Source organism: Hypomesus transpacificus, unplaced genomic scaffold (assembly GCF_021917145.1).
Source record: "Hypomesus transpacificus isolate Combined female unplaced genomic scaffold, fHypTra1 scaffold_116, whole genome shotgun sequence".
NCBI lineage: Eukaryota > Metazoa > Chordata > Actinopteri > Osmeriformes > Osmeridae > Hypomesus > Hypomesus transpacificus.
In genome coordinates this window covers 422,920-444,420 of record NW_025813700.1, presented here as the reverse complement: position 1 = coordinate 444,420, position 21,501 = coordinate 422,920, and the positions used below count along the sequence as shown (strand labels likewise).

At 46.8% G+C, this 21,501-nt stretch overlaps 2 protein-coding genes across 4 annotated transcripts; both read left to right on the top strand.

Moving 5' to 3' along the window:
• The first annotated feature begins 754 nt into the window (after positions 1 to 754).
• LOC124488056 (neuroligin-3-like) lies at positions 755 to 13,158 on the top strand. Its single transcript, XM_047050515.1, has 8 exons — positions 755 to 998; positions 1,587 to 1,800; positions 3,737 to 4,421; positions 5,801 to 5,860; positions 6,819 to 6,968; positions 7,810 to 7,995; positions 9,938 to 10,727; positions 11,457 to 13,158. Exons 3-8 carry the CDS (start codon positions 3,920 to 3,922, stop codon positions 12,274 to 12,276), a joined length of 2,508 nt encoding a protein of 835 aa, XP_046906471.1. The 5' UTR covers positions 755 to 998; positions 1,587 to 1,800; positions 3,737 to 3,919; the 3' UTR covers positions 12,277 to 13,158.
• A 1,955-nt stretch (positions 13,159 to 15,113) lies between these two features.
• plp1b (proteolipid protein 1b) lies at positions 15,114 to 21,501 on the top strand. Of its 3 annotated transcripts, none has more exons than XM_047050478.1 (7): positions 15,114 to 15,322; positions 17,562 to 17,748; positions 17,945 to 18,101; positions 19,334 to 19,511; positions 19,896 to 19,969; positions 20,163 to 20,228; positions 20,449 to 21,501. In XM_047050478.1, the coding sequence occupies exons 1-7, from the start codon at positions 15,319 to 15,321 to the stop codon at positions 20,521 to 20,523; spliced, it is 741 nt and encodes a 246-aa protein (XP_046906434.1). In that variant the 5' UTR covers positions 15,114 to 15,318; the 3' UTR covers positions 20,524 to 21,501. The 3 variants fall into 3 exon arrangements, with proteins under 3 accessions (XP_046906434.1, XP_046906433.1, XP_046906432.1); XM_047050477.1 differs by lacking the exon at positions 15,114 to 15,322 and adding an exon at positions 16,863 to 17,130; XM_047050476.1 differs by lacking the exon at positions 15,114 to 15,322 and having other exon boundaries at positions 17,467 to 17,748.

Genomic DNA, 21,501 nt, shown 5'->3' with positions numbered 1-21,501 from the left:
AGAAAAAATCAAGGGTGCACCTTTTGGCTTTTAATAAGTGTGTGTTTTATATTAAATCAGATCAATTGATTCGGTTGTAGTATTGTAACTGTCCACCAGGTGTTGCTGGTATTCCAATTATCAATAGCACCGCAGGGTGTTATGGCGGTTTATGGCTGAAAATAACGAGATGATGGATATAGAATTCATGATAACCTTCTGCAAGAGTTGCAATGCTCTGCCTTTCCTCAAGTTAAACTTGTAAGTTTATAAGGCAAGTACAGTAAATCGAAATGACTGTTACCCATTTGGATTTTGCCTGTTAGATCATTTGAATAAATGAACCAACATTCAAGCATCAATAGGCATACAAGCATGGAATTCTAATCACACGTGCACAATTTGCATTTCAATTTGTACAATGAGTCACTCTCTATTACTCAAATGCACTCAAGGACTGCTTCTAGTGTTTTGTTTTGTTTTGTTCTAAAGAAATTTCATTTGATGATAAATGGATTTAATACAAAGAAATACACAGTATTTTGACATAACTCCAGGCCAATCATAGATTACTATGAGTTTGATAAATGCTGGCGCTTTGCCCATAGTTTAAAAGGTTCTGAAATGTATATTAGAGGCTATATAAAGTAGCGGTCCATAGGTAGTAAGCGATAGTGAAACCGGAGAGAAACCTAAAGACCACAGTGAGCGAGCTAAATCTGCTTCATTTTACTTATTTTCTGCCTGTTTTTCAGATCACGCGTATCCCACGGTTGCCTAGAAACGCGCTCGGCAGTGGGCGCTCCTGACCTTGCCGTCGTGAACGCGCAGTGCGTGCACAGACCGCGCGAGCTAAGATATTAATTTTAATCAAGGAGGAAAACATGAATATGTGAGAAAAAAAAAGTGTTTCTGTTGGATTAAGGAACAAACGCCATTGTGGAAATAATTTCCCTGAAAAGTACACGATATGCAGAAGAGGGATGCCGGGTATGGTCTAGTAGCCCATCTGTAAGCAGGTGAGTCGAAATTCTATTTGAACGTCTATTCCACGAGAAGAAGGTTTTGCCAGATTGATCAAAACTTGCCTTTTCACGTTCGCTTCTCATTCCCCGCGGTTTAATCGTGCTAATAAATGTTGTATGAATGAATGTGGTGGAGCCAAATGTAGGCTGTCATAGGCTATTTTCGCTGTTGGAATTTTTGGGGGTGAAAGCTCCAACGTTTTCTCTTTTATCGCACTGATTGCATTTATTTGGAGAGGTTGGGTTGTGGCTGTGTCTTTTGTGTGAACGTCTGGATTTCTGTCAAATTTCCACTCTGAGATTTGAACGCATCGTTGCCTATATCGCCGGCTATTCAATGGTACCAGCTCACCTTCAAAGAGAGGTGCTCTGTGACATTATTATCTTATCGCCTTTGAAGTAGCCTACACGCACTACACTATATACATGCTATTAAAGAAGTTGTAGACTACCAAATCAAGATATACTGGTGGATTGACGCCAATTAATTTGAAAGGGGCCAATTTTAGTGTAGCCTACCACCTTGTATGTCTGAAGTGCGAGCTCTAATTTACGCACTGCAATCCCTTATCGTTTATCCAGGGCCGATCTCTACAATGGTCACGGGCTACCTTGAGCAAGACGTCAGACATTCGGATTCGGCATCCATCCCAATGAAGGAAACATATTGTATCTGTCTGTCACGGAATTGGATTGATTCTTCCCATTGAGGTTATGATTGCTTGCTGACAGGCGCTGATCATCAGACATAGCCTAATTGTAGGCCTGTCGCCTAAATAACGACCTCATAATCAAGGTTGGTACCCGCAGATATGGTTGATAGTATTTAAATAAATAAATATTGTCATTTTCATGAATATCTTATGCCATTGTAGGCTAGCCTATACTGGGAAGTTATAGCTCATAAAATAGTTTTCTTATTACACACCTGTTGTGGGGTTAACTTTGGACATTTCTACAGTCTACATTTTGTTTACGACCATCATTTACGCTTATCCAAAATGTAAGCATGTATGCTCATGATATTACTGGTGGTTGCTAGGATGCACTCCCCAAGAAATGGTCATATCTTCAAAATCAAACAGCCTCGTTTTTAGAGTGCTGAAAAACCACAGGCCAGTGCATTATTCTGTGGCTGTAGGTTATTTTATGCCTTTGGCTTATCGTTTTGAAGTTGTGTGCTTTTTTCAATAGAGATGAGAAGCCAGCGGTAGGCTAATGTGTTTGTATTTCTAATTAACGCACACCGCATCTAGGCCTACGCATCAGATGTTGCCACAGCATTGCACCTCCGTAAGAGACGCTATTCGTATTCATGTCTCGTCGAAGTCTCCTCCGTCTCCCCTGCTGGTCTAAACACAATCCTGTGTGTTCAGGGAGTACACCTCGCCCGCTTGCCTCGACTCCAGATAAATGACATGAAGAATGTTCGACCCACTTAGGACTTAATTCAACATTCTTTCATATCACAACGAGACTTATTAGGCTATGTAATTTGGTGCATGGCTCGTTTATTTTTTTAACCGGATAAAGTATCCACATTCATTGTTTTCGACAATGTTCCAATGATTGGGTTATTTTAATTAAACGTAGGCCTATAGGTAAATTTGTTTTGGGATTCACCAGATAGCAGAGATCATGACATCCAAGACTTTGAGGACTTGGAAATGTGTTACTTGAGATAATCAATATATTGTAGGCCTATACTGCTAGTTTCAGAGAGAGAGAGAGAGAAGCTCTTGGCTGCTTCTGTACGCAGGTCTATGCACATCAATAACCGCTCAGGAAATTGATTTAGGGGAACAAGCTTGTTCCTGCCTTGTTCTTCAAGTCACACATATTGACAAACAAGTATTGAGCCTGATGACCTAGGAGGCTTATTATGAGTGTGAGTTTATCTTGCCCTGGGCATCAAGGCCTCTGCTTCTATTATACTTTGACTTTATTTCGTTTTAATAACCCTATCAGCCATACAGGTCCAGCCTTGGCACCATGGGGTGGTTGAGTTGTTGAATACTTCAATATAAAACGTCCCGTCCCCCCCGCCCCGTTATTGTTTTGAGCATAAACCTCCAATTCGTACAGGAATTCTCAATCTGACGACTTCCTAATCCTCAGCATTGAAACTGATCTGCGGGCCTTACGGACAGGCCTTGTGTTAAGCCCCAGATGCGTTGCACCTCACAGTACACAGCATTCCGCCTACATCATTGCAGATGGTTTTTCCGATTCCTCCCATCTCCTCCCCGTAGTAATCCTGCCCACACTCCTGTCATGAGGAGGTGTTGTCATTTAAATCGACTGCGAACGGGATATCGCTTATGCAGGCTTTTTCCAGTCAATTGGAGGAATAAGTCCTTATTCAATACTGAAGACTATTCAAGACAAGTGAGTTTGAGAGGGATATCCAGGAGGCTAACTGTGTTGCAAAACCACAGAAGGAACCACTGTTGTTGTGCTTTGTTCAAACAATCCCTGGAGTTTGCTATTTCGAATGCTTGAGTGGGTTGGATTTGGGAGCAAATCTTCCGTGTAAGCATAAGCAGGATGGTCTACTCTAGAACTGCTGTATATATTTAGAAGACCCAGTTTTCAAGTAACCGGGCAACATACTAGTCTAGTTGTGAATGTCAATAGCCCTGCTTCATACTCAGGTAGAATGGCAACCGACACTTTGAGAACAAAGATTTTTCTTACCGTGCACTAACACTATGCCCCTCTCTTGTTCCCAGGTCTGAAAATACCCGCCATGAAACTTGGAGCAGGAAATGATTGAGAACCTGTCTTTGGTGTATTTGTTTGTGTTAACCCTTGGAGCCAAGTTCCGACAAGAACCGACGATGTCTGGTTGACAGGGAAAGCTAGGTCAGAAGGGGTTGACTCTAGAGTGTGATTTCGGTGCTGTGCAGGGGGGGATGCACTCGCTTGCCCACACCATGTGGCGAGCCGCGTTCAGACACCATCTGTTGCCTACACACCGATCTTGTCGGAGAGGAGCTGCATCCATCGCGCGCTGCGGTCTTATATGGTGGATATTATGCTCCTACTGGCCTCTCACACAGGCAACAAGCCAAAACTTCAACCCTACGGTGAACACCCAGTATGGGAAACTGAGGGGCCGGAGGGTTGCGGTGCCCGGTGAGGTTCTGGGGCCTGTGGACCAGTACCTGGGGGTGCCGTACGCAGCGCCCCCTATTGGGGAGAAGCGCTTCATGCCCCCGGACCAGCCTTCTTCCTGGTCGGGGATCAAGAACGCCACTCAGTTCATGCCCGTGTGCCCGCAGAATATCCGCAACACCGTCCCCGAGATCATGATGCCCATATGGTTCACCTACAACCTGGACTTTGTGGCGACGTACATTCAGGATCAGAGCGAAGACTGCTTGTTTTTGAACATCTATGTCCCCACGGTGGAGGGTGAGTCGGGCGGTCGGTTAACGGACAGAATGACCGTTCCGGATCTTTCTTATGACCACTGTATCAGCCTTGCTGTCATTTTGCGATCATCCTGTTTTGAGCATGTGCTGTTGTCATTGTTCCGTGTCATTTGTTCCATCACCAGTTGATTTGTCATGCCAGGCACATCATCATCTCGTCACCTGTGTCACCTGTGTTCTTGTCTTAAGCTCTGTAAGAAAAGGAAAAAACATGAAATTCACCTACGAATTCAAAAACCATAGAACAGTGGCAACATTGCCCCCAGCATGGTTTTCATTCAATATCCCTACCACTGTGAATGAGTCAATAGGGTTGTTGTAGTCAATCAGAGAGATATTTGTTAGTTACAGTATGTGAAATATTTATTCATCTGCACATTAAATTCACAATTCGAGCCCCAAACCTCTGTAAGTTACAGAAAGTTGAACTGCTGTAAGGCTGTAATTAGTATTTACTGGACAAATACAGATATGCTGTATTTCCTATGAAACCCTTGTGATTTATTAACACGTTCTCTTTGCTCGGTGTTAAACACAATGGCTCACACACACAATGTGCACATAAGAATTAACTGTGTGCAGCATTGTTTATCCATTATGGTTATGATTTAAAGTCATGAATATTTCTAACCGCACACCACTGACCGTCCCGCGGTGATGCAAATCAGACTAGGTTTTGGGGCAGTTGAGCGCTTTGCATGCATCTGCGATCTTCTACAGCTCATTGTTATTTCGTAGTCTTCCATTCATTTTTCAGTCCAAAGAATATCCATGGAATGTGCCAGAAAACCCAACAAGAAAGTGTGTAGAGGAGAAGGTATGTACAGTGAGCTAACCAAAGGAGTCTTGAAGAGAGCAGCGAGTGACTCCAATCCACTTCAAAACCAAGAACCCTGCAACTATCTATCTTGGAGACTAATGAACTCTGCTAAGATGAATGTCTGTGTGTGTGGTGTGTGTGTGTGTGTCTGCGTGTAAATGGATGTTAAAGATCTTTTGGTAATCTACCCGGGAGTATTCTCATTAACACAACAACATCTCTCCATCACATGTTTCTTTCAGGAACCCATTTATTTGTACACAGTTTCAGGTTTTTATTGGAGGGTCATACATAATAGAACATAATATATGCAGCTACATATTGTGTCCATACAATAACACACCTTTTTTTTATCAGGAGAGGAATATCAAGGGAAATACTTTACTCTCTGTTGGTGGTCTTGGGTTTTTTAGACTCATTTCCTTTTTTTTGACTGACCTTTTGGAGGCGAGTTCGATATTTCAATCTTCTTTCCTTGGTCAGTCATGTTTTTTTGAAATCTCCTGTCCTCTGTTTTTTCTCCTTCATGTGAATCCTAGGGAGCCAAAGCAAGAGTCATGGAGCGGATTTCTCTCATCATGACAGTGATAAGGCTGAAGGTATTTTTGGGTGCTGAAAGTTTAATGCATGAATTCTTCTTCTTTTTTTCTATCTCTTCTTTTTGATTTTTTTTATGCACTCTTTCCACAGAATTGCATTTATATCTTCCACACTAAATTCAGAGAGCACGTGAATCACATCAGTCAAGGACGTTATGTGCTGCAGGAAGTGATGTAGCTATAGAAGCACCTATTGGTCAAGTCCAACCAATCAATATTTAGTGTTTTTTTGTGTCATTTTTGTTTTTAAGACACTAAGGACTGCCCCTGATGGTCTCCCTGAAGACAAATATAGGTGTGCCATTTCTCATCTCACCTCTAAGAATGACCATAATTCAATGCAAGATCACATGATAGATTGCACACAACCTCCTTTTATCTCACAGTCTAGGATGTGTATTATAATAATTTTCACAGGGTTAAGATTGCTTTGAAATATAAGGTATAGTATTTGTATGGCCCATGCATATAAAGACTTGTGTACTTTAATTCTGTCACTAAAAATCATGTTAATGTTTTGTAAAGACCATACCTCCTCATGTCCAATCCGAATAATAACCAGACAACAATCACAATACATAATCATAATTTATACATTTGTATGGTATGAATCACTACTTTGCCACACTTGATGATAGGAGAACTGTTATTTTAAAAAGCGGCCTGGAAGAAGCAAGCTCGGTCGAGTGGTTTGAGCCTACCTAGTGTTGACAAATGAGATCGTGTAGAGTTGAGGCAGCCTCTATGATGAGGATCTCTGCTTTGTCATTGTCTCTCCATTGGTGCTTCACAGCCTCTATCACTCAGCCTAAGCACATCTGCTAATATCAATGTCGTTACCTTGGTTTCGGTCTCGAACGCTGTCAACAGCACAGTAGTCCAGTCTTCTGACCCCGGGGTGTCCTTACGTTGCCTGTCAGTAATTGTTGTACACAGTGTCTGTTCTGACTTTCTCCAGACATCAGGGACGCCGAAGCCAGGCCTGTGATGGTTTACATCCACGGTGGGTCCTACATGGAGGGCACGGGAAATATGATCGACGGCAGCGTGCTGGCGAGTTACGGGAACGTCATCGTCATCACTCTCAACTACAGGGTTGGCGTGCTAGGTGACGTGAACTTCTTAGCCATCTCTGGACACGAGGGAGAAAGTTCTGTCTTGGGGGATTTAAGTTTAGTCCGCAATCATTCGTCATGTGTTTTCCCTACCAGATTTGTTCTTCGTTTGATGTGGTATAAGCTCTTACTTTATCTATATCACTGTACTTTTAGCCTAGTCATATTAGGTGAGGTCCTGTGTCTTGAGGGTTACGTGTGGAGTGATCCATATGAGATAAGCACAAACAACGTATTAATTCTCAGAGGACAAGAGGTGAAACCATCCATCAACCTTCTCCCAGGTGCACAAGCTGTTTTTGTGGCGCTCCAAATACTGTATCAATTACCGTTTATCTTCCTCGATGTAAATTTATCTAACCTGAAAAGAGACTGCTTCTGGCAAGCCCTGAAAGGCTGATTTAAATAAGGAGAGATACAGGAGTCACAGCCAAGGTCGGGGAGTCTTTCTTGTCGGAGTGACATCACTGCTGTAACACTCCATCTATCTGTGTGTGAGGGGCGGAGAGGGCCTGCCCCCCCCCCCCCCCCCCCCCCCCCCCCTGCCCACCCACCTCCGTGCACTCCACCTCTTTGTGATTGATACTGCTGCCCTTCTGGCTCTCTTCCAAGGCAGCCTGCTCCGACACATTAGAAATTGAGCAGGGAAAAGGTTGAAAGTGAGGAAACAACGGAGACAGTATCCCCACGAGGAGTGGTGTTGAAGAGAGAAACCGAGGGTTAAGAATCCAGCCCACCCTTTTCCGTGCAGGGAAATGTCACACACACAAAAAAAAAACGTAAATTTAGCACTATTACCTCGAGCTAATTCCTCTCCTCGTGGCCACGTGACAGGGTTCCTCAGCACAGGTGACCAGGCGGCCAAAGGGAACTACGGACTTCTGGACCAGATCCAGGCCCTGCGTTGGATCAGTAAGAACATTGGCTATTTCGGCGGGGACCCGGGTCGCATCACGGTCTTCGGATCTGGGATCGGGGCCTCATGCGTCAGCCTGCTCACTCTGTCCCACCACTCAGAGGGTAAGAGACCACCTGGAGGGGGAAGGGGCGCAGGCGGGATGCTCGTCGAAGGGGAAAACCAGAACGGCCTTTATAAGCAGGAGTTACATGCCTTGGTGAACACGCGGACTGTGATTCATCAGCCCGCAGTCTCTCCGTGTATCTTAAAATCGCGTTTCTTATATCATATCTTATACATCAAGGGCATCGCTATATCTGTATATATTTATATATAGTTCCCTTATCTAGTCTTGCTTGAAGACAGTGGCATTATTTATGGAGATACGAATCTACCTGTGTTCCACCGTGGAAATCTTAATGCCATCCCATAATTTGCGTTTTTTGTTGTTGTTGTATTAAGGCAATTCTGCCTCTAGTGTTTAAGCCATCCTTTTGTGTCAAGTACTTCTCTTCTCCATGCGATTCTTCATGTAGACGGGAGTGCTGGGATATGAAAGTATAGGAGCGGGGGGCTGTGGTATAGTTAAGTGATAGCTATTGTTCTTCTCTCCTGAATCTAATCAACGTAAGAGCTTTGCCTCTTTTAGAGTAAACCCCTTAAACAGGAATGCCTATAAATTTAAATGAGGATATGGCATTGAACTGCCTATCAATTTAACTCCACGCACAGCTATACATCTCCATGTGTGTAGATTATGCGCGATGTGTCTCATGGATTTGTCGATATGAACGTCTATTGACTTCTTTTGACCTGGTTGTCCTAGCTGTCCTTGTAAAGATATCATGTCAGGGAAATTCCAAGGAGGTTTTTGAATTAATGAACCCGTTTTGGAATGATTTAAGCAAGGGCACTAAGGGTGGGACAATGACGGCGTTCTCCGTTAACCTGTGTTTTTACAAGTCTGTTTCTCTTTCCTTTCCTCTCTTTCTGTCTCATCTTTTCACTCTTTCATCTCTATCTATCTCTCTCTCACGCACACACACACACACCGTAACCAACACACACACATAACATCTTCTGCCCCAGCTCCAATCAATCAGACCTTTATTACATCCGATCCCAGGTCCAGGCAAGCTTCAACATTCGGAGTGGTGCCAACTCGATACATCCACACTCGAATAACACATACATCTAAATTATGCGTTATCAGATACATCCAATGTAGTCCGTCATACAATCGCAACCAGATAACAGGACAGGGATATCAGTGAATTACGAAAGATAATCACAAAACACAATCAAAGGAAAGGATCACATAATTGAGTGCGGTGCGGTGGAGCTTGGGCTTAGTTTTCCAGACATGTCCGACTGAACTTGCGGATGCACGGTATGTTCTGGAAGCTGAAAGGCTCCTCATCGACTCAGAGTCAACGTACGTCCCCTGGCACTCTCTGATAGACATCTAGACACACTGCTTGGTCTGACTGGATTGAAAAAATACAGCAACGTGTTTGCCCCGCTAAATGAAAATGGCTGCTCCTCGTCCCCAAGTAGTCTGGATAGGAAGTGTCCCTGAAGATGTGACTATGAAGGAGAGCCGCCGCCGGCGACCAGCCGTGCAGAGCGCTTCCTCGCATGAGGCTTGGCTGTTATCACACACACCTACTCACACTGTCTTGATGTGGTATTGATTTTCTGAGCGGGGCTCCTGTCAGTGTTTGTTCGCCTGTCCACCGCTCTTGGTTTTTTTTTTCAAGATGGTGGATGTGAACGTGTTGGACGCCCTATTACTGAAAAAAAACTGAAAAGTCGAGGGTGAAAAAGGTTTACGGCACCAAGATCGAACACTGTCGCTTAGTTGCCTGGAGATGTGTATATATATGTAGATACTCTGTATTTTATATACAGATATATACTGTAGTAGTCGTTTTGAATAAAATACACATGAATTTGAGTCTTAAGACAGAGATATTTTCTGTAACTCGTAGCTATTTAGCGCATAAGTCATCCTCAAAACAGGAAGGTGTGTGAACTGTATGTGTGTATCTGTGTTATTTCCAGGCCTGTTCCATAGAGCCATCATCCAGAGTGGCTCAGCCCTGTCCAGCTGGGCTGTCAACTACCAGCCAGTAAAATACACGCGCCATCTGGCTGAGAGGGTGGGCTGCAACGTGCTCGACACCCTGGACATGGTAGCCTGTCTCCAGAAGAAGACCGCCAGGGAGCTGGTGGAGCAGGACATCCAGCCGGCGCGCTACCACGTCGCCTTCGGCCCCGTCATCGACGGCGACGTCATCCCCGACGACCCCGAGATCCTAATGGAGCAGGGCGAGTTCCTCAACTACGACATCATGCTGGGCGTCAACCAGGGCGAAGGTTTGAGGTTCGTGGAGAACGTGGTGGACCTGGAGGACGGCGTGTCCAGCAACGACTTTGACTTTGCCGTGTCGGACTTTGTGGACAGCCTGTACGGCTACCCGGAGGGCAAAGACACCCTGAGGGAGACCATCAAGTTCATGTACACGGACTGGGCCGACCGCGACAACCCGGAGACCCGGAGGAAGACCCTGGTGGCCCTGTTCACCGACCACCAGTGGGTGGAGCCGTCGGTGGTGACTGCGGACCTCCACGCCCGCTACGGCTCTCCCACCTACTTCTACGCCTTTTACCACCACTGCCAGAGCCTGATGAAGCCCGTGTGGTCGGACTCGGCCCACGGCGACGAGGTGCCCTACGTGTTCGGCGTGCCCATGGTGGGCCCCACCGACCTGTTCCCCTGCAACTTCTCCAGGAACGACATCATGCTCAGCGCTGTCGTCATGACCTATTGGACCAATTTCGCCAAGAGTGGGTGAGTACAAATCTACGAGCGCGCTAGCTGCCTGGTTTCTCATTTTTGTCTTGCTGTGGTAATGACTTTCATGGCAGAAGACGTATTCATACTTTGCAGTTGCCTGACAGCTTACATTACTGATGCTTTCTGATGTTAAATGGAAAATGGAGGGCTTATTGAAAGGGTAATGGATTCAAACAATGTGGGACCCGCACAATAGCGAGGTCTAGGCGCTGCACTCTCGTTTAGCTTCGTCCCTATTACCGCCTGATTAACAGGGACAGAGACACAGGATGTGGTTTTGCCGAGACACGCGGTTTACAATGAACCCTCTCAGCCTCTCTTGCTGATGTCACACACAATAACCTGCTGAATGTCGCGCGAAAAGCACTAACAATGGTGGAATGGTGGAGTACCTGAGGAAACAGGCCCGCGGATGAATGGGGTTGGGGTAGATTAAGGTAATATGAAGGGAATGCTGAGCCCTTGAGGAAAGACAGTGAAATGACATCCTTGCCGTACATATGGGATTGATTTGGACAATCCACAAGCTGATTGCTTGACTTTTAATTAACCCACCATCTAATCTCATTATGTGCAGTCAGAGTATGACATAAGCGATGGTCCCTTCACATGTCGGCTGTGAATATTTGACAAGCTAGGATCCGTTTTGGAGTCAAATACCGACTCTGTGTCCGATGACGTGCGGCTGGTAATTGACCACTAGCTCTTATTGTTTGTGTGTAGTGACCCCAACAAGCCGGTGCCTCAGGATACGAAGTTCATTCACACCAAGGCCAACCGCTTCGAGGAGGTGGCCTGGTCCAAGTACGACCCCCATGACCAGCTGTACCTGCACATCGGCCTGAAGCCTCGCATCCGAGACCACTACCGCGCCACCAAGGTGGCCTTCTGGAAACACCTGGTGCCCCACCTTTACAACCTCCACGACATGTTCCACTACACCTCCACCACCACCAAGGTGACCCCCTTGGACACCACGCAGTCCAACGGCAAGACGCAGCCCTCGGGCACCAAGCGGCACCCGGTCTCCACGGCCCACAGCAGCGACGGGGAAGCCGGGGAGGAGCAGGGCCCCATGATCGTGGCCAACCCCCGAGATTACTCCACGGAGCTGAGCGTCACCATCGCCGTGGGCGCCTCCCTCCTCTTCCTCAACGTGCTGGCGTTCGCCGCCCTCTACTACCGCAAGGACAAGCGCAGCCGGCAGGACGGCCCGCACCAGACCAGCCCGCAGCACCAGGGCAACGGCAACGACGTCAGCCACGCCACCACTGTCGACGAGAGCCTGTCCCACCAGATGAACCAGGCCAACCAGATGAGCCCGTGCGACGCCCACCACGACCCCCTGCACCTCTCGCCCAACATGGATTACACCCTCACCCTGCGCCGCTCGCCCGACGACATCCCCCTCATGACCCCCAACAACATCACCATGATCCCCAACTCCCTCATGGGGCTCCCCAACATGCACCCCTACAGCACCTTCCCAGCTGGCTACAATTCCACTGGCTTGCCCCATTCCCACTCCACAACACGGGTATAGCCTGGCCTGGCCTGGCCTGGCTTGGGACCGGATAACCCAGTCCGGTGTGGGATTAGAGACACAGATTTCGAATCGGAAGAGGATGTGGGCCGAGGTGTACAGTAGATGACGAAGGAAAACCCAAGCGGTTGTTGGGATCGTGTGAATGAAAAGACTTGTTTTGAATTATTGTTGACACTGCAAGAGCCGCGATCATTCTGCAAGCTTCGCCGGGGTCCATGGGTGCAGAACCAAACCGCCAACACACCACTGCCTTCGCTCCCTCGTAGCTGGAAGTCCGCAAGTGGTGTCACTTTCTAACAATCATCTCAAAAAGCCTTTGTGAAGCTGTTAAATGATAATAAAAAAAAAGTGCTTTTTATTTCCCATACCTGTCTATAGAGGGTGACATTGCTTTTTTTCTCAAACTTTCTATTGTAAGACCTCAGCAACATGTTTGTACAGTTGGATTTGTATGGGAAGCTTTTTCTTACTGTAATCTATGTTTTGATCTTCAACTCTTAATGTGTGGAATAAGTGACATTTGGACTGAATCATCCTCTCTGATCAAAGAGACATTTATGAACAGTGGAATATCAGTGTTATTAAGCTATTTTATACATACTCCTCATGATATCCTACTTAAAAAAGCTATTTTTTACTTACTGACTTAAGAATGGCTTGTTATTGTAACATGCTCTGCTTAGAGACCTGCTATGTTACTTTGACTGCGATGAATTGGACTTTCACTATAACATTGCTAACAATTTGTAGTAAAAGTTAAAAATTCATCCACAATATTTCTATTCAATATGCACAATATATCATCCCTATATACAGTATAATGAATATGTGTGTATGTGCTGTACGTATACTGAGTGTGTGTGCATGTGTGTGTGTGTGTGTGTGTGAGCGTGTGTGTGTGTGTGAGCGTGTGTGTGTGTGTGTGTGTGTGTGTGTGTGTGTGTGTGTGTGTGTGTGTGTCCGCAGTTACACTCAATAGTGTAATGTAAAAGTGTAAATTGGTAACATATTTGTTTATATTTGTTTGAAGATGAAGGTTTCCTCATGTTTAGTGGTGTAACTCCGATCTATGGTTGTCTGTCTAAGTACCTCTATTGTTTTTTTTGTTGACTGTCTTATTTTGCTTATCATGTTGTAAGACTTTTGCTTTTTACTGAAAAAAATAATAGCTTAGGATGGCTCTCCTCTAACAACCGATACAGTATGATTCCATTGGCTTGCTTGTTTTTACATAATAAACTTAGACCAGCACTTTTTGATTGTTTTTGTTCACATGAATATACTATATAAATAAGGTTCTCAGAGAGATCACTGTAAGTACATTGTAATTGTCAGATTGAACTACCTGAGTCTGTCGTGGGAGAGGTTTTACATTATGTGCAGAGAATGAAGCCGATTTCATCCCATATAAAGAAAGGCTTTAAAGCATCAGGAAGGTTTTTGGGGAGGTTCAAGTTTGTCTTTTGTCTACAGTTGCATTCTCGGAGAACTCACTTCCTTCTGGGAAAAAAAAGTATGTTTATGATGCTGTTACATCACTAATATTGCTATTCAGTCTATTCAGCTGATTATTAAAGATTTTTGGAACTGAGTTGTCAGTTTGTTTGATTGAATTCCCACCATCGGTTGAATGAGACCCAATTTGATTCGCAGGGAATGTGAAATGTAGGAAAAAAACAACAGTAGGCATGACTAAACGACCCAAGATGGATGTCGCATTCCAGTAAGAGCACATTGAGATCCCAGCAGTGTGAGACTGCACTATCAAACTGCGTGGACGGTGTCTCCGAAAAAAATGTTTTGCCGATGTCTTCATCCAGAGCTATAAAGGGGAAATGTGACAACGACAGAAGGGTACAGGGGTGCTCCGAAAACAGACAGTGCCGTGTTTGGTCCAGCGGGCACACTGGCTGCATTGTGTGGGCCCGGGCTTTGACATCAACTAGGTCAGGGGCGAGGGGAGGGAAGGCGGGTGGGAAGGAGGGAGGGGAGGCAGGGAGGGATGGAGGGAGGGCAGCTGCTGAACCCAGCCCTCAATGTCCCCTTGTTAGTCGACTTCATCAACCTCTCTCCCATGCCATGTCCATGTCCCTGGCTTTTTCCCCCCCTCTTTTTCTTTTTTTCTTCTGTCTGCGTGTTTTTCTTCATATCACTGTGTGTGTGAAAAACAGCGGCACTAGGGAGAGCTCCACCCGCCATGTCGAGCCAGCTCGCGTGCCGTGTGTGGCGTGCCTCGAGTGCAGACAGGAAGCGTAGCGTACACACACCAGCCATATTTAGCCTGGCTACTCCGAGCTAATGGACTGCCCGACGGCCCACATACTGTACTGTAGTTACGGCTCTGGTGCACGCCACCGGCAGATGCCCAGGATATATGAGCACGTGTACAATGTGCAGTTTGTTGGATTAGGAGCGAATAAATCACAGGAATGGGACCGTTTCTCACGTTCACATTTAAGAGATCAAATCCCAGGCCAAAGATATCATGTGTCTGCGTGTGTGTCTTGGGATCTTCAAAATGCTGTGGAGGGATGTCTCATTTAAACAGGCGTATATTTCGTAAACGATGACCACGGGGTCTGCATGGCCGCCGTCCACTACAGTGGATTACATAACAAGTGCGTGGGGGTCATGAATGAAGACATGCTGATGACTGGCCGGCGGCTCTGACGTCTTGAGAAAAAAATTCACCGGGGGTCATTTTTTAGCCGTCTGGTGTGACTGGAATTACAGTGGACTGAAATGCAACTCCAGCTGTTGGACTGGGTAACAAGTGAGATTCTGTTTTGAGGGTGTCTCACCCCTGTGCTGTCCTCAGCGTTGAACCCAGAGCTGCATATATGATGGTTGGTGTCTGAAAAGGGACTTTGTGTCTTTAAGATGCGGCTGCAGGAGCTGGGGGTCTGTCTATTGTTGAGGAGACAAAAGCGCGAGTCAGATTCATATAGCAGTGGTGGAGAATAACTTCTCATATCCTCATATCAGAGTCACAAAGCCACCATCTAAAACTTCCTCCAAAAAACTAACTTCTGTCGGGACATGGGTGAGTGCTTATAAGATGTTTTGAATTTTCAGTTGTTGTGCCATTGACTTATTGATATGATAAATACCTTATATCTTGTTTGAATCTCTTTAACCAACTTTGAGTTATTTCTTTTTGGTAAAATGACATGCATTGTTGAGTTATTGTGCAGGTTTTTTTTCGTGCACAGTGGTTCTCGGGTGCATTGCAAACTGGATGTTTGAAATTAATTTCAAACTTTTTTAATTGGTTCATGCTCTATTGTTTACCTGTTGGTGATCTGTTTATTGTGGTTAAATCAGTGGACACCATTGGACTTGTCCCCACATAGGACTAAAAATTACACCGATTATGTCATTCCATTTGGATTATTTTCGGCAAAACTCCATTCCAATCAAAATTCCATCTTCAAGTCTGTAAATATTAAGTAAAAAATTTCAAAAAAAACAAAAAAGGATTGGCGAATAGTTTAGATTAGTAAAAATAAATAAAAATAAATAACAAATAACTGTCCTATGAAGACAAATCAGTGTTTAATGATGAGTTAAAGGGAGACTGAGGCCAGAGTGGTTCTGAGGGACAGATGACCACCGGTTCCCGCCAGAAAGGGGTCATGCAAGGTCGATAAAGTCAAAGGCTCTCACACTCCCACACTAGTTGCAGGCATAATTAGCACATTTGCATAAATCCTTTGTACCGTCTACATGATTTGAATTTGGCGGCAAGTTAAATCCGCCAGCCATTGTATACATGTCAGCTGTAATTCCTTGTTCAGAAGTGGTCAGAGACCTTAATGGATGCCTCCATTGCATTCCAGTAAGGACCTTTTCAGTTTCAGTTTTTTGCAGCACACTTAACTAATGAAATAACTCTTTTGTGGAGCACAGCTGCAGCATGGGTGTTTGCAGTCAACAAACAACGTGACATGTTTTGCTGTTTACACTCAAATGGCAATTTGTTGACTTCATTTCCTCCTTAACAGAATCACATAGGTGTTGTGTAACCACGTTTTGTATGTTTGTGAGAGCTGGAGCAGCTCTGACATTTATAATGCATGATCACAACAGTGTTTGCCATTCCCAAACGGGTTCTCGAGATCATACAACTTTGATGAGCGGATTGTTGTTGCTGAAGACGTTTTAGTCTCCCCCTCCCATTCATCGTGCTTGCACCCACCCTTGAACACATCAACACCCTCCTGCAAACACAGACTGCAGACCCAGTGCTGGTAACCAGCCAGCCAGCTGTAACTGTGGGCTGGCCTGAGTGACATGACCACTGGTACTGTGAGAATCCTGTTGGTGGACACCCCCGTGAAGAGCAAACCATCCACAACTTGTTGATGTGTATGGGTGTGTGTGTGTGTGTGTGTGTGTGTGTGTGCGCAGCGCCAGGAGTGTGTACATTCGTGGTGTGAGGTGGTCTTTGTTTGTTTGACATCACTGGCCTTTGTTCTCCTCCGATCATGGCAAAGACAAAGGTCATTGTGTCTCCAGCCACAAAGAGAGGCTCTTTCTCAAGCCCCCCCCCCCCCCCCCCCCCCCCCCCCCCCCCCGGAGCCCACCGTTCACTCCGCTCTCTCTCTCCTAGCCTGGTGACGCCTGTTGCCGGTGGTGACAGAGGGTTGGACTACAGGGAGTAAGGGGCTGAGCTGTAAGCTTCTGGCAAGAGCTGAGGAACTTTTTACGCGAAAACCCGGGGACAGAGAGAGCTGTTTTTCCAGTTCCGTTTCGCAGACTGTCACTATCACAGTGTTTGTCGTCGAACACAAGATTTTCCAAAACAACAAATGTTTCCGGTCAAGCAGCCTTGGCTTTGCAAAGCCTTAGGTGTTTTTCCTCTTTCTCCCATTCCTGCCAAATGCAGCTATTTAATTGTCTGGATGTTTTGCTGACTGCTTCACCGACACAGCTTACACTAGAAGAAGTGTGTGAGATTGCAGTGAAGGCAGTGCCGGCTGGTTTGTTTTGAATGGACGATTGACTGAAGAAACTCTGCTCTGCTCTTGGTTTCACACTTTTCTTTGAGCCCTAATTTTTTTTCTGTTGCATTCATGCCTGTTAAAATGGAATTAATTGGCTGTTGATGGATTTACAGCAGGAGAGGGGCCGTCTCCATAGTTCCCGAGGAGGGTGACAGACAGGGATTCCAGGGAGGGAGGGAGGGAAGAGGGGGGGGGTCACAACCGTGGCTTAGATGTGCTGTGTGCTAGTGTGTGCGGTGTGTGCCGCTTGTGTGTTTATATATTATGCCCCCTCAGGTTGCTATGATTGCTGTGTCCGCTGCCTTGGGGCAGTGCCTTACCCGTCCCTGGTGGCGACTCTACTGTGCTTTACCGGCGTGGCACTGTTCTGTGGCTGCGGGCACGAGGCTCTGGCTCAGACCGAGGTCCTGGTCGAGACGCACTTCGCTCGCAACATCCAAGACTACGCCGTCATGGCCTCGTTGTGAGTGGTGCCCCCTTTGCCCCCCTAAGGTCTTCCTTTTTTCCCGCGTCTGTATCTGGGTTTGTGTCTGCGGATGGATGGAGCTTGCCAACGCTAGAGAGGCAGTTCAAGGTCCATGAAGCTGTTAAAACTATACTGTATACCGGATGGAATGGGAAGGTTTGACCTCTCCCTTGCCTGTGACCTCATGTTTCAGCATCAAGTACTTCCAGTATGTGATCTACGGCCTGGCCGGATTCTTCTTCCTCTACTGCATCCTGCTACTGGCCGAGGGTTTTTACACCACGAGCGCCGTCAAGCAGACCTTCGGAGAGTTCCGGAGCACTAGGTGTGGCCGCTGCCTCAGCTTGACGGTGAGGAAGGAGAGGGAAGGGCAGGGCTGGGTGAGGGGCTGAGGTCTGAGGGCCAGGGGGGGGAGCTGGAGCTGGGAGTGGGGCTAGGGGTGGGCCTGGGTGTGGGGCTAGGGGTGGGCCTGGGTGTGGGGCTAGGGGTTGGCCTGGGTGTGGGGGCTAGGGGTGGGCCTGGGTGTGGGGGCTAGGGTTTGGCCTGGGTGTGGGGGCTAGGGGTGGGCCTGGGTGTGCGGCTAGGGGTTGGCCTGGGTGTGGGGGCTAGGGGTGGGCCTGGGTGTGGGGCTAGGGGTGGGCCTGGGTGTGGGGGCTAGGGGTTGGCCTGGGTGTGGGGGCTAGGGGTGGGCCTGGGTGTGGGGCTAGGGGTTGGCCTGGGTGTGGGGGCTAGGGGTGGGCCTGGGTGTGGGGCTAGGGGTTGGCCTGGGTGTGGGGCTAGGGGTGGGCCTGGGTGTGGGGCTAGGGGTTGGCCTGGGTGTGGGGGCTAGGGGTTGGCCTGGGTGTGGGGGCTAGGGGTTGGCCTGGGTGTGGGGGCTAGGGGTGGGCCTGGGTGTGGGGGCTAGGGGTGGGCCTGGGTGTGGGGGCTAGGGGTGGGCCTGGGTGTGGGGCTAGGGGTGGGCCTGGGTGTGGGGCTAGGGGTTGGCCTGGGTGTGGGGGCTAGGGGTGGGCCTGGGTGTGGGGGCTAGGGGTGGGCCTGGGTGTGGGGCTAGGGGTGGGCCTGGGAGTGGGGCTAGGGGTTGGCCTGGGTGTGGGGGCTAGGGGTTGGCCTGGGTGTGGGGCTAGGGGTGGGGCTGGGGTAGGGATGAAAACGGGGTGGAGAGAGGGTAGGGGCTGGGTTTAGGGGTGGAACTCCTAGTAGGGCTAGGGGTGGGGCTGGAGGTAGGGGTTGAGTTGGGGATGGAACTGACACAGGGGGCAGTGAGATGATGTAGTTAATGACTTGTCACCACGTGAAAGTCTCCAGAATCCATGTATACAACCTTTCGCTCTCAATGTTGAAGCCATTGTTAATAATTTAATCAGAATGAAGATACATTTTTCCAGTAATCTTTTATGAATTATACAGTATTATTCCACATTCCACATTATACATACGTTTTATGTTAGGGAAACATGCTATGTCTGATTATTCGGCAATAATTAGGTCACCAGGGACATTTACTGCTGTACACGTCCTAAATTCTCCTTGAACCTAACTTCCTGTAACTTCTTGTAAATAAACGTACTACTTCCTCCCACAGTTCCTAGTCCTGACATACATCCTGGTCGTCATCTGGCTGGCTGTGTTTGCCTTCGCGGCCATACCTGTCTTCTTCTTCTTCAACATGGCACAGACATGCCACAACATTAACCTCCTGGCTGAGACGGCGCCGAGCATAAACCAGCACAGCTGGATCTGCATGGACGCCAGGCAGTACGGTGAGATGAACATCTAATGGCTGTCATCCTTCTTCGTCTTGACAGACCGGTTGATGAATAGCTCCCAGACTCGACCCCATCGTACCGTTCTTGTCTTTGAAGAGAGGAATGTATTGTATGTTTAAAGGCTTAAGGTAAATCTTTAGACCGTCCATCTCCGTCTCTTTGCGGGGTCTGTGTCTGGCTCTCGGGGATTGTAAGACCAAATGTGACGTTGTTAGAAAATAGAAGCAACCCGTTGCAATTTCATTGAAAAGGACAAATGGAGAAATGATTGGCGGCCCCCAATGTTCCGCTGCATCGATCAGCGTCAGAGTGTTTTCTTCAATGGGCGTGAAATGAGAGGTATTCAGTTTCACATTTCTAAGATAACCTTTTCAACAGGTCTACTTCCTTGGAACGCCATGCCAGGAAAGGCATGCGGAATGACGCTAGCCTCGATCTGCAAAACCAAAGAGGTGAGCGAGACTACGGTGACAGGATGGTATTCGAAAACTTCATGAGAAGGAAGGAACACTTCCTCCAGTGTATCACACTTAACACTCGTGAAGTCGTTCTCCTCTTTATCACGTCTGTCATGTTTTTTTGACGATGTGTCTACGTCATGCTGCTATGGTTCAAAACGCATTATGTCGTGTTTTGTCTCTGCAGTTCTTTGGCACCTATGACTATTATATAGCTGCATTTGTTGGTGCCGGAGTGGCTCTTCTCGCTTTGGTGAGTTGAACGAGTGTCATCCTTTTGGTTCTCTGTCCATGCATTTGGTTGAAAAATAATACTGCTCTGGAAGTGCACAGTGCAGCTTAGGAGAGTAACTGTACTGCCTGTAATCGAATCACTTTCTTGATCTCTGTCACCCATCCATCTCCCTCTCTCCATTTCCCCGTTCACTCCCTCCCCTCTCTCTCCCTTTCTTTTCTCCCTCTCCTGTCGCTAGTTCCTCTATGTGATAGCAACGACCTATAACTATGCAGTCCTGCGCTTCTTGGGCAGGAAAGGCATGCGCTGTTAGGCCCTGGGACCCATCCATGTCCACTGAACCCTCACCCGCTGGCCACGATTGGCGAGCGTCACACCCGACACCTCTGTCCTCCTCCTTCCCATGTGGCACATACCTGTCACCTGACATCACACAAACTGCTTCCTGTTGTTTTTTTTGTTTTTTCTTATTTAAGCAACTCACTGTGAGATGTACAACTCCTGTTTGTAACACCCTTCCAGGCACGGCACATCTTACTCTGTCGAAGGGGATGATTCTCTTTAGCTTGTTGCTCGTTTTCACGTCGGGTGCGGCATCTCTGATTTTGAACGACGTGCTTGTTTTGTAAAGATTTGTGAAATTCTACTGATATCACTGTCGTGTTATTCGGTCTCAGTTTACTCTCTATGGAATCTTAGGTCTTAAACTTGATGTTTTTGAATGTTGACAAAACATGAGCGACGTGAGTGTTCTAAACTAAAACATGACCCCCATACCAAAGCTAACGGATGTGCAAACTGTGCCTACATATTTATACGCGGAATACCTTTCACATGCTGCTGCCTTCTGATTGTATTTAAAACATGCATTCCCTTCACTGAAAAACAGCTGAACATGCCTGAGTTCTGTACGAGGCTGAAGTGTAATTTATAAAAGGACATCCATCTAGTGTTAACGTAGTCAAACCATGAATGGTATATTTTGCACCCGCTCTCATAACATGTACATACTCCTTGTTTGTCCTTTCTGACTCAGTGTCTCGCAGTGTAGGGCTTCAAGGATATTCACAGCTGTAGTGGTGCTATTGTGACTGTAAAATGCCATGCTCAATCTCCATGCTCTTCTAGGATGTATTAATGCTCATTGCTCATAAAAAGAAATGAGACAGATTCCCATATATCCGAAGGATGTGATTCTTTATACGTGTTCACCGTGTCCTGAAATCGTTTGTGAACATGCTCTGTTGAAATGGTTGGCAATTAAAATTCCTATTAAAGCTTTTGAACCAGA

Bases quoted from the DNA above. Each gene is read 5' to 3' on its own strand.
- plp1b (XM_047050476.1), top strand. From the start codon at position 17,498: ATGTGCTGTGTGCTAGTGTGTGCGGTGTGTGCCGCTTGTGTGTTTATA. The intron at 17,749-17,944 runs GTGAGTGGTGCC...CTCATGTTTCAG, and splicing joins TACGCCGTCATGGCCTCGTT to CATCAAGTACTTCCAGTATG. The intron at 18,102-19,333 runs GTGAGGAAGGAG...TTCCTCCCACAG, and splicing joins GCCGCTGCCTCAGCTTGACG to TTCCTAGTCCTGACATACAT.
- LOC124488056 (XM_047050515.1), top strand. From the start codon at position 3,920: ATGCACTCGCTTGCCCACACCATGTGGCGAGCCGCGTTCAGACACCAT. The intron at 4,422-5,800 runs GTGAGTCGGGCG...TGTGAATCCTAG, and splicing joins CTATGTCCCCACGGTGGAGG to GGAGCCAAAGCAAGAGTCAT. The intron at 10,728-11,456 runs GTGAGTACAAAT...GTTTGTGTGTAG, and splicing joins ACCAATTTCGCCAAGAGTGG to TGACCCCAACAAGCCGGTGC.